We start from the raw sequence: 11,604 nt of genomic DNA, 5'->3' as shown, positions 1-11,604 counted from the left end.
CACAAACCCAGTCATCAGAACTGTCTTAAATATTTTAAATATTTCGGACTGATTCACGGATGAATGCAGTGCAGGAATAGGTGGAGTTAGAAGATCTAGCTTTGTCCATGTTGACGTTTCCTGCTTGTATAAGCTGGTTTCTATCCATGCCAGCTTGTATTGTCTGGGCCCACAGCAGTGTGTGAACCCCCCAGTGGGTGTCAGGCTGATATCCAGTAACATAACACAAATACGCACATACACCATGACCCATACCAAAAATCCCCTTTGCTGTCAGTAATGCACAAACTGGCTCATGCTCAATGGCCTAATTTCTCATTGTCTGTGGATTATGGTTTGGCAGAACTGAAGAACACCAAAGACCTTGTCTCAAAATGTTTCATAATCACATTTAGACACAGCAGCCTGCTCTCATAATTATAATGAATGGAATGTGTCATTATCAAAGATGACACATCCTGTATTTGGAGCCAAGATTATAATCGGCACATTAACATCAACCACACAGTCCAACAGTCACCATCAGCTGTTTGAATGGTTTCTGGAGCTCATAGAGGTCTCCATGAGTATTAGGTTGAAGCCTAACCCCATCTCATCCAATTGTAAGACTGACCTTGACCTGAAACTGAAATAATTTTATACAACATATAGTTCTGGTACTCTAATTTCAAGCCACGTTCCAAAAAGGCCAATATTTTTTGGGACATTTCACGGTTTGTATCACTCTGGTTTTCTTTGCCTGCGGCATTCCAGGCCAGAAGTATGTGAGCAGTGTGGAGCAAGGAGCTGTGTGATATTTGCCTGAAGACTGGAGTGCATCTGTGTTTTCTTCTGCTCCAAGGGGGGGTTTTCTCACTAGTTAGTGGGGAGTGGAAAACTTAAAACCCTGAGTGGAGCCGGAAATCCTGTTGTGATTACAATATAAGCAGTGCTTGCCAAAGTTAAAAGTTTGGTTCTTTGACTTCTTTTGGAAGTAATTTATACAAGGTGTAAACAGAATGTTTGTAATAATAATATTTGTTCATTTATTATCACAAGAAAATCAATTGCAAACGCAAAACAGTGAAATTATATATAGAAAAATAACAATAGATAGTCTGTATGTTTTAATGGATGGCAGATTATGTGTATTTACCCAAAGATTGCCTCTAGATGAAAAGATTATAATCTGTGTCTATGGCTCTGGATTAGGATTGAGTCTTTACCCTGTGCTCATTGATCACACACACTAATCCCAGTCTGGGAAAGTAGCACGGAGTAGATTGTGTGTGTGTGTGTGTGTGTGTGTGTGTGTGTGTGTACACAGAGGTTTGTGTGCAAAGGCATGGTTGTCTCGTTGTCCCATTGTTGTGTCAGGGCCACAGGGATAATTTAATGTGTTTGTATGTGCGTGTGTTTTATGTAACTAACCATGAGCGTCATCCTTGCCTGCTGCCTGATTCTTAAACTAAATTACAATACTGCTCACTGCTGAGCTTTTATTATCAAGCGACTTTATCTAGAATTGTATCGAGTGTGTGTACCTACCTAGTAGTTTTTCAAAAGTTAAAATGCTTTCCAAGTTTGATATGCAACAAGGCAACGAGGTGTAAACATGGTGTAAACGTGTTTACATGTACTTTGAAAATTACATTTCAGTCAGATTAAAACAGTAATTTGTATTTTTTAAATGTCTTACTGAAATCATATCAATCAGTTTGATTTTTGTGAAGTCAGACTACCAGATTTAGTGAAATAATAGCACAGCTTTGAAGAAGTCATTATTTTTTGCACATTCAAGGGTAAGTTAACTGACTTTTAACCAACTTTGTATTTTTGCAATGTTGGTAGTATAAGAACAAAATGTATTATTTTTCCATGTCTATTATTTTACAGATTGCTTGCACTTAAAAACCATGCTGCGCACGTACTATGCACGTACTATTCGGATGACAATATTTAAGTCACAAACACTGTAGGCACAGCCCTAGTTTACAGTGTACACATAAAAAAAAAAAGTAAGTATTGAGCTTTAAGCTTTAAAACATGGTGAATTCCAAGGATGTACCAAAATATTTATGATTGAGGGGACCAAAGGTAAAATTTTATGAATTACTCGTTGAGAAATTTGTATTGATTGACTGCTATCCTGAAGACTAGTGGAGCGCATCCCCTTCACTGTGTGTTATGAATACAGACTTGGAATGGCTGGTTATACTTTCCATTTTTTAGCTGTCTCTCAGTTTCCTAATCAAGCAGGAGAAAACTGGAGAACGACAGTGTAGTTTTTATTTCCTTTCCTTTCCTCTTCATTCCTCATATCTCTTTGTTTTGGTCTTTAACTCCAACAACCCCCACTTATATCTCTCTCACTCTCTCTCTCTCGATCTATCTTTCCTTTCCCTTTGTTTGTTCAGTTTCCCTTTTCTCATTTTCAACCCAACAACAGCTGCTGTGCTCTGATTGGTTGATTTTCAGGAGGGGGTGGAACCATGTGACCTGTCCTAATATTTTTCCTGCCTGCTTAGAACAGATCTCTCAGTTACAGCAGAGACAGGGACAGACGCACTCTCACAGTCTGTCCACTGTGTTAACCTTTCTACGCTTAGGACAAAAATATTATTATAACATAACTTTTTCTGGATTACTATTTTCATATTCCCTTTAACAGCAAAAAAACAGGAATATTTTTCTTTTTGTTTGGTTTTCTCAGCCTTTTGGGCCTGAACTGCCACCAAGGAAACGGGAACAACAGAGGAGGAGAAGACAGACAGACAAATAGAAAGCTATAGATCAGCCTGAGAGAGACGGATGTGTACGGAAGATGAGTCCGGCTTTAGAAGCGCTGATGGAGGGGTGTAGATACCCAGGGAAAGGAGAAATGAAGGGAGGAGTGATGTTGGAACCATTTGTCCATCAAGTCGGCGGCCACTCTTGTGTACTGCGGTTTGGGGAACAGACCATCTGTAAACCACTAATACCCAGAGAACACCAGTTTTACAAGAGCCTGCCACCCGAGATCCGCAAATTCACTCCACAGTACAAAGGTAAGTGGACTCTTACCAGAACATAACCATTACAACCAATCGGCCACTTTCTTGTTTATGTGCTCTTGTGTGTGATCGTATTCCTTTATCTCTCTTGCTTTCTTTTTCACTCTATCTGTGCATAAACTTGCGTAAGGAGTGCTTTAAATCATTATGACAAACTTATATGAATAAGGTACACTGACTTATTTCCTACAGTGCCGCATGACTCCTACAAGGCCACACACACTTGCATATGGATTACCAGCTTTAAAAAGACATTTAAATTGATAGATAGATATAAATAGATGACAAGAAATTTGGATAGATACATACATGCATAGATACATATATACATAGAGTTATAAGACATGCACACTCTTACACACTCATAACACTTTTGGGCGCTCCCAGAGCTCATGGCATGTTCATGGCATCAGATGGAATATCATGTTCAGTTCTTTTAGTCTGATATATTTAAACACACTCACACACACAGACACACTGGCATCCCTTGCGGTGTCTTTGACTGGGCAAAGGTTTAGGACTAAAAAAAGCTGTCAGGCAGGGAGAGGTTATGACATATAGGAAAGAATGCAGACACACTCTCACATGCTTATGCATACTTACAATGCTAATATTGTAATGTGCTCTTCTCTTACACAATTATAAGGGTCAGCTGTGTTTTTCTTACTCGCCCTAAAGCCTGACGCACACTGAAAGAAACTAACCATGCATGCTCTCTGACTCAGCAAGTATAAGCCAAAGTGTGTATGAGCATTGGTGCAGAGACGTGACATCACTGTTATTGATGTCATCATTCTGTCATGACTGCAGAGGTTGAGGCTTCAAGGTCCTAGTGCACCGTATACTTACACACAAACAACACGGACAGCTTTCAGCAGTTAAAGCTTGTGTTTTGTGATAAGAATCATTTGTTTTTTTAATGCTTATTATGCCATTCAATGTTGAAAAGGTTTTGCTGTTCTCTTTCTTTCTCAGTCTTTGCCCCCCACCCCACTCAACTACCCATAATCCCCTTGTGATGCTTAGTTCCATCTATGGTTATAATGAGATACCACCATAAATCAGATCTTAGGTCACATGACACACTGAATATGTATATTTTTGCTTTGTATGTTATGTATTCATCTGTATTCTGAATGTAAAAATACAATTTTCCAAATTGTTGCTGTCTGTAAATTTCAGTGAAACCGTTTCTGTAAAGCTCAGACTATGAAGTTGACATATGCTTCTCATCTGTATTTGATATCTAATGTGGGAGTCTTGCAGGTGATATGTCCAATGAGTGGTAATAAAAGAGCTCACTGAATTGTACTTTCTTGTCTCCTGTGTTTTTTGTGTGTCTTTTTCTGATTAGCACTAGAAGGCATGCAAAACTCTCTCCCACACTCTCACATTTATATGACGGTGTTGAATATTCACTGTCTACACAAATTAATTATCTTCTCAACCTTCTGCTTCTCTTTTATGTGTTATGCTTATTAAAGTACAGTATAAGCCGGATTGGGTAAGAACTACATTTTATAATCATATGATTCATCATATCGGAATCATATGTTGTTTATGTGTCAATACAATGTCCAGTGTACTCATTGTCTCTCCTTTTCTCTTTCTTTCCCTCTTTCCCTTTCGTTCTCTCCAGGTGTGGTGTCGGTGAGTTTTGAGGAAGATGAGGAGGGGAATCTGTGTTTGATAGCATACCCACTCCACAGTGATCCAGCTGATTTGGAAAACAAGGAGCCCTCTGCTGATGGAGAGCCCAAGAATAAGCTTGTTAAGTGGGGGAAAAAGAAACCATCAGGCCTTCTACCAGAAATCGAGAGAGCCAGACAGAGCCGCAAAGAGGACAAGGGCAAAAGGTAACAGAGGACACATGGTTAATAAACTACCATTCATAAGTTTGGGGTCAGTGTGTGTGTTTTTTAAAGGAAAATAATACTTTTAAATCACAAATATGCATTGAATTGATGAAGAATACCAGTTAAGACTTGAAAATTCTTACAAAAACATTTTGAAAACATTTTTTTTTTAAATACCACGGTTTCCGCAAAATATTAGGCCAGTTTTTTCAAGATTGATAAAAAGAAATGTTTCCTGAGTAGCATATGAGCATATTAGAATGATTTCTGAAAGATCACGTGTCACTGAAGTTATGGAAATTCAGATTTCCCATCAGAGTTGTAAATTACATTAAAAAAATTGTAAAAACGTAAAGCAGTTCATTTAAACTCTAAAAATATTTCACAAGTTTTATACTGTAATTTTTTTATCAAATAAATGCAGCATTGGTGCGCACAGGAGATTTCTTTAAAAACATTACAAAATTTTACAGAACCCAAACTTTTGAAAAGTATATCATATAATTCAGTAGTTGGCACACACACATGCACATGATGACAGTCATTTGTTAAGCCTTTCTCCTCTGATCTCTGCAGTAATCGGGATGATAAGGCAGAGGTTTTGTACTACAGTCTGGAGAAAGGAAATGTGGTTCCTCAGATCAAACACAACCCTTGGAGTCTGCAGTGTCATCAGCAACACCTACAGAGGATGAAGGAGAACTCCAAACACAGAAACCAGCACAGTATCCTTTTTTAAAAAGTGGACATACTTATAAATTACCACTGTATAATAATGACAGGCATAAAATTGTGTAAGACATGTAGGCTCATTTATACAATTAAATATCCATCTTTGGAGTACTTTTTCCCTTGACCTATGACCTCTCTTAGAATTTATTCTGCTGGAAAATCTAACATGGCAGTATGTGGTTCCTTGCGTTCTTGATCTGAAGATGGGAACACGTCAGCATGGGGATGATGCCTCTGAGGAGAAGAAAGCAAATCAGATTCGCAAATGCCAACAAAGCACTTCCTCTTCTATTGGAGTACGCCTCTGTGGTATGCAGGTAACTACACATCTTCTAAAAATTCTACATGCACGTATGTGCCAGAAGGTTTTACATCAGGTATGTCCTTATGTTTTAGTGATTAGTACAACCCTAAGTGTAATTCCGATCTGTATTTCTCCTATTAGGTGTATCACAGCACGACAGGGCAGCTGATATTCATGAATAAGTATCACGGGCGTAAGCTGAGTCTGACCGGGTTCAAAGAGGCTCTATGGCAGTACTTCAGTGACGGCCGAGTTCTGCGCAGAGAACTTCTGACCCCAGTGCTGCAAAGACTGAGAGAGATGAGAGCGGTGCTGGAGGCTTGCGAGAGCTATCGTTTCTTCTCCTCCTCTCTTCTCATCATCTACGACGGGGCTCCACCCCCTGTCCCACCTAGATCCCGGCCCTCTCGTGGAGGAGAAGAGGAAGATGAAGAGGACGATGATGAAGATGAGGACGACGATGAGGAGGGAGCCTACGGAGGACGTCACGATCACTCCAGCAGCATTTCACCAATGGTGGACGTCCGAATGATCGATTTCGCCCACACGACATGTCGTGATTATGGAGAGGACGCCATCGTCCATGAAGGTGGAGACAGCGGCTACATCTTCGGCCTGCAGAATCTCATCAGCATTCTGTCACAGCTTGAAGAGCACAGCAACGACTAAACATTTGCCATGCCAAGGCTTACCGTGGGCATCCTGACCATGCCATCAGGGTTTAAAGTTCACGCTTAGCTTGCACTGCTATGCTTTTTCATAGCCCTAGCAAGGAGCGGTTACGTAGGCGAGGGTCAAAGGAAAATCCAAAAACCAGACCGGACCAGTGAACACTTAACTAATATCTAACTTATCACAAAAATTAAAAACCCCATCCACCCCCCCTCCATGCCTGTTGTTTCTGCTCGCCCTGAATCGCAGGGGGCTGCAGTGGATGAGTTTCTGTGACATCACATCAGCTCTTGTATCTTCATTTTTTCTCTTCATCTGAGAAAGATAAGGGAAATAAGCTGATGCTTGCATTAAAAGAGACATTTATAAAAAGACATTTGCAAAATGTGTAGATCTACACACCTTTTGAAGAGGTGGATTTGTAGCAACGGTAGCACAATCATAAATTGATATGCCAAGCAACTACATACATGAAGGTGCTTTAGAAACACTAAGCAGGACCCTGCAGGACTCATGGGAAGAGACTTTGTAGGGAATGATGAGTGTGTGGAAAAGGGAATTTGCATAGTCCTTTCCACATTCCTTATATAAAAGACTTTTTACTCTTGGACATTTTAATATATTTTGTTATCTTGGATCCTCTTCATTCCATAGCCACATGTTGAAGATTAGCATCCTCACTCCAGAGACTTTAAAGAGAACCCTATTTATTTATAAGAATATTTCTATTAAATGTGAATGGAAATGTGACATTCCATCCCTAGTTCTACAGTATGATGTAAGTGATATAGGTAGAGAAATGATTTTTATGTCATGGTTTTCTCTGTTTTTGGCAATATGAAACAAAATAAAAAAATCTTTTTTTTTGTTGTGGTACATTTTGAAACTTATTATTTCTCTATGTGTTTTGTTTTGTACAAAAAGAGATAAAGGCATGAGCACGACATGTCTTTTTTTAGATCAGATTTACTACTTTGACATCAGACTTACGACTATGACAACTACAATTATCAAAACCCAACTAATAATAGCACTCTGGTTAGCACATATGTTTGTGTACTTGAAACAAATAGACATGCAGCAAGACCTCCAAAGACAGATTCAATTCGGTCGAAGTCTATGGCTACTAATGTGTAAACAGCAGTGTATTTGTACAGTAGATTTAGACCCTGGTCAGTGTACGTGGTTCAAATGTAGGCTGTATGCTCTTGATACAAGATATAATGCAGCAAAAGCCTTTGTAAACTATAAATAAGCTACATCGCATTCATTTGCCAGAGGACACTGAATTCGGGCACCAGATGTACAACTCTGCTGCTTTGGCCGAGCCCCAGCAGGCCTATTACGGAGTTGCTAAACCTTTCACTAAAAGCTTTCCACATGCACTCTCTAAGCCTGTTATTTGTGGGTGTATTTGCGCAGGAGGGAATTGGGCTGGATTGTATGTTAGAACTGCGTACATGCAGACTGTAGTGGCTTGTTTGTGTGTTTCCTAGTGTGACCTCTCTTGAGTAAGGATGTTGTGTATGGATGTGGAATAATGTGTTCATAGATATCATGTTTTACGGGTCATTCACTGTATATGTTTGTCCTCTCGTGTCCTTGGCGCATGTCTGTGACTGTCTCAGCTGTATTAGTACTCACATTACCAAGGAAAGCTCTGGATTACTTTCCAAATGCCGGAAAACTACTCGTAAGTGGGAAATACTATTGGCACATTCTGAATCAGGTCAACACGTGAAAGCTTTCTGGAAGAGAGCAATTGGTTTGAAATTTCAAAATGTTACCAGGTAACAAACATTAAAGGGGTCATATGATACGATTTCAAATTTAGCTTTCTCTTTGATGTTACAAGCTCTTGGTGAATAAAGAAGATCTGAGAAGTTGCAAAGACTAACGTCTCAAATCCAAAGAGAAATTCTTTATAAAAGTTAACACTCATCGACGCCCCCCTGAAACGGCTCGTTCTAACACGCCCCCACAGTTCTACGTCAGTATGTGCCCAGATGTTCACGCAAAGAAAGAAGGTGTACCTCTTATTCTCGTTGTAGTATTGTTGTTACCGCTGCCATGTCGTATAGACGCTGTGTGTTTCACTGTGGAAGAGAAACTACTTTGTTTGGCCTTCCAAAAGAGGACGATATCCGCTTCATCATGCCTGGAGCTGATCCGTGCTGGTCACTGAGGAAATACATCAACTTTGCACTGTGGATCGCTGAATCTGCTTTCACCGTGGACGAAGCAGCGTCCAGCCCGGGGTCTTCACATGTGGTTGCTGCAAGCCCAAGGTACGCTCCTTTGAAGAATCCACCTGCTGCACCGTTCTCAAGCCGCCCGCCTCTGATCACTCAAGCCGGCCACAGTTCACTCTAGGCCTCCGGCCTCTGCTCACTCAAGCCAGCCGCGGTGTGTGACGCTGTTTCGTAGAGAAAGCGAAACTACTTTTTTTTTTTTGCCTTCCAAAAGATCATACGACTTGAAATCATGTTTATATCACATTTATAATGGGTTTTATGTTTTTGTCTCGTCACTCCAGCCAGACTAGGCATCGCTTCACAATATGTTAAGAGGCGTAACATTTCCGTCACACGCTTGAGGCATTAGACCAATCACAACACGCTGGACAGCTGGCCAATCACAGCACACCTCACTTTTCAGAGAGATGAGCCTTGTGAAAATCGATGCGTTTCAGAAGGCGGGGCATAGAGGAGAAACAAAGATGTACAGTATGTGGAAAATAATGTTTTTTTTTTTAACCTTAAACCGCATAAACACATTTCATTACACCAAATACACAAAATAATGTTCTTTTTAGCAACGTCATATGACCCCTTTAAGTGGAAAATATTAATGGAATGCTGTCCAAACAGCACGGATGTACGACACCAAGTAGTTGCAAGTAGTCATGTGACTGCTAAATTTTCCCTCAAGAAAGTAAACATTTGGTTACTTAGAATGCCTTAAATAGTATGGTCCACTTTTCTTGACATTCATATATATATATATATATATATATATATATATATATATATATATATATATATATAAAATCCACAGAAATGTGGTGATTGAAAACCTCTAGACTTCTTTACAGTTTTGATTTATGACAATTATGCACTTTCAGTATAATTTAGTCTAGTTTTAATTGTTGGCATTAGGGTGTAATATCATGTTGGCCTTGACTAAAGTGGTTAGATCTAGAGTTTTATTAGAACGTTTGTGTGCTGTCTGTATGAATACTGTTTTTTTACAGCTCCCATGACATCCCGTTTCCTCATGTTTCTCTGAGAAGGGGTTTTGTAATAATGATGGATTACTATGGCAACCATCTCTGTATTTTTAGCAAGATGCATAATGTGATTGGAGAAAAGGTAGCTGTTCCATAAACCCAGAAATCTTTTTGGGGGCATAAGATGAAAAATGCACAAACACACTAGAAGATAGAGGCCATATCTTCACTGTTATGTAATGCTGATATGAACAGAGTAGCACATACAAAAATATAACACATATCTCTCTCTATATAAAAACAAGATTGTTTTGTTTTCAAACTCTCAAATGTATATTATGCTCACCAATTTAAAATCGCTGTTTTCAACTGTAATGTATTTAAAAATGTGATTTATTCCTGTGATGGCACTGCTGACTTTTCGGCACCAATTACTCCAATCTGCAGTGTTACATGATCCTTCAGAAATTATAATACTTTAATCTATATATATATATATATATATATATATATATATATATATATATATATATATATATATATATATATATATATATATAATATATATATATATATATATATATAAAATAAGCTCTTACCACAAAGGCAGTTAAGAGTGACCAAGGGCTATCAAAGGACCAAAAAAATAAAAAAAAACTTTTGTATTAAAAAATAATAAAATAATATTTCACAAGTTGAATGTAATTAGTAAATAATGACACATTTTTGGGGGGTGTACTTTTCCTTTAAATTGACACCATGCACCTCATTGGGCTGAAATATGAGCTGTTCATGGAGTCTTGCAACTGTGTCCTCTCACAGTCATTCTTTTGGGACCTTGTTATGTGCGATTACAAAGCTTATACAACATGTTTATCATGTGATTATCTAGTTAATTAGCTTGTCCATCCTTATCTACAAGGCCACAGAAATAGTAAAGTACTTTTAATTTAGCTACACTTCCATCCTACACACTCCCATTTTCTGTGTCTCATATAACGTTATATAGATGTTCCTTATGTGTATTAGGTACTTATAAGAAAGTGTTTTAACAAAGTATGTATGCACTTTATTCAAAGTACATTTAGCTGGACACTCTAAGGTAATGATTAAACAGAACAGCAGTCAGGTGTTCATTGCCTTATCCTTTCCACTAATGCGAATAAAAGAATGAAATGGCATAAAGATGGAACGATAGCATGAGAGTTATGAATAAAATGGGAGGGAGACAAAAAGATATTACAGTTAGTAGTGAGAAGGATAGCAGAATAGAGCAAGCGAGACAGTTGTTTAACCTGCAGAGATGATGAATGTTCAGTTCTACTGGTCAAAGTTCACTGAACTGCTGACAAATGTTATGGGCAAAGTATACACTGCCAGAAGGGCAGAGACCACACATATGCATTTTAGTTTTCCAATAGTATATTATGCTATGGACATCCCCGAAGTTGATATATGGAAATACTTGAAATATTCTCCCATACCATATTTCATTTTACTTAATTCTTTACTTTACCCCAAATAGCATGTTTGAGATTGAGCTTGTTTAGGCCTGGTAGCTTTGTTTAATTATGTGTATAACTGATTCTCTTTTTACAATAAAGTTCTAAACTATTTAAATTAAACTTTGACTTATAGTTGTGATTTATGACTAACACAATTCACTATCTCAAAATGGTGTTCACATGTTCCTCTAATGAATCCCACAGAGACTGCTGTGTGAGTGTCATGTAAAACAACAGAGGCAGTGGTGGCCTATAATCTATTCTAGAATAATCT

General features: G+C 38.5%; 1 protein-coding gene across 1 annotated transcript; it reads left to right on the top strand.

Annotated features, from left to right (window-relative positions):
• Window positions 1–2,511: 2,511 nt before the first annotated feature.
• Window positions 2,512–6,676, top strand: LOC109091102 (inositol hexakisphosphate kinase 2-like). The gene is made up of 5 exons (XM_042758591.1): window positions 2,512–3,026; window positions 4,672–4,888; window positions 5,465–5,613; window positions 5,762–5,937; window positions 6,066–6,676. Exons 1-5 carry the CDS (start codon window positions 2,804–2,806, stop codon window positions 6,591–6,593), a joined length of 1,293 nt encoding a protein of 430 aa, XP_042614525.1. The 5' UTR covers window positions 2,512–2,803; the 3' UTR covers window positions 6,594–6,676.
• Window positions 6,677–11,604: the final 4,928 nt, after the last annotated feature.

This window comes from Cyprinus carpio, chromosome A6 (assembly GCF_018340385.1).
Source record: "Cyprinus carpio isolate SPL01 chromosome A6, ASM1834038v1, whole genome shotgun sequence".
NCBI classification, from domain to species: Eukaryota; Metazoa; Chordata; class Actinopteri; order Cypriniformes; family Cyprinidae; genus Cyprinus; species Cyprinus carpio.
Note: the sequence above shows the minus strand (reverse complement) of the source record. Positions and strands in the feature narration are given on the sequence as shown.

Excerpts from the sequence above, each read along its gene's own strand:
- LOC109091102 (XM_042758591.1), top strand. The coding sequence starts at position 2,804 with ATGAGTCCGGCTTTAGAAGCGCTGATGGAGGGGTGTAGATACCCAGGG. Across the intron at positions 3,027-4,671 it reads ATTCACTCCACAGTACAAAG|GTGTGGTGTCGGTGAGTTTT; the intron begins GTAAGTGGACTC and ends CGTTCTCTCCAG. Across the intron at positions 4,889-5,464 it reads AAAGAGGACAAGGGCAAAAG|TAATCGGGATGATAAGGCAG; the intron begins GTAACAGAGGAC and ends TGATCTCTGCAG.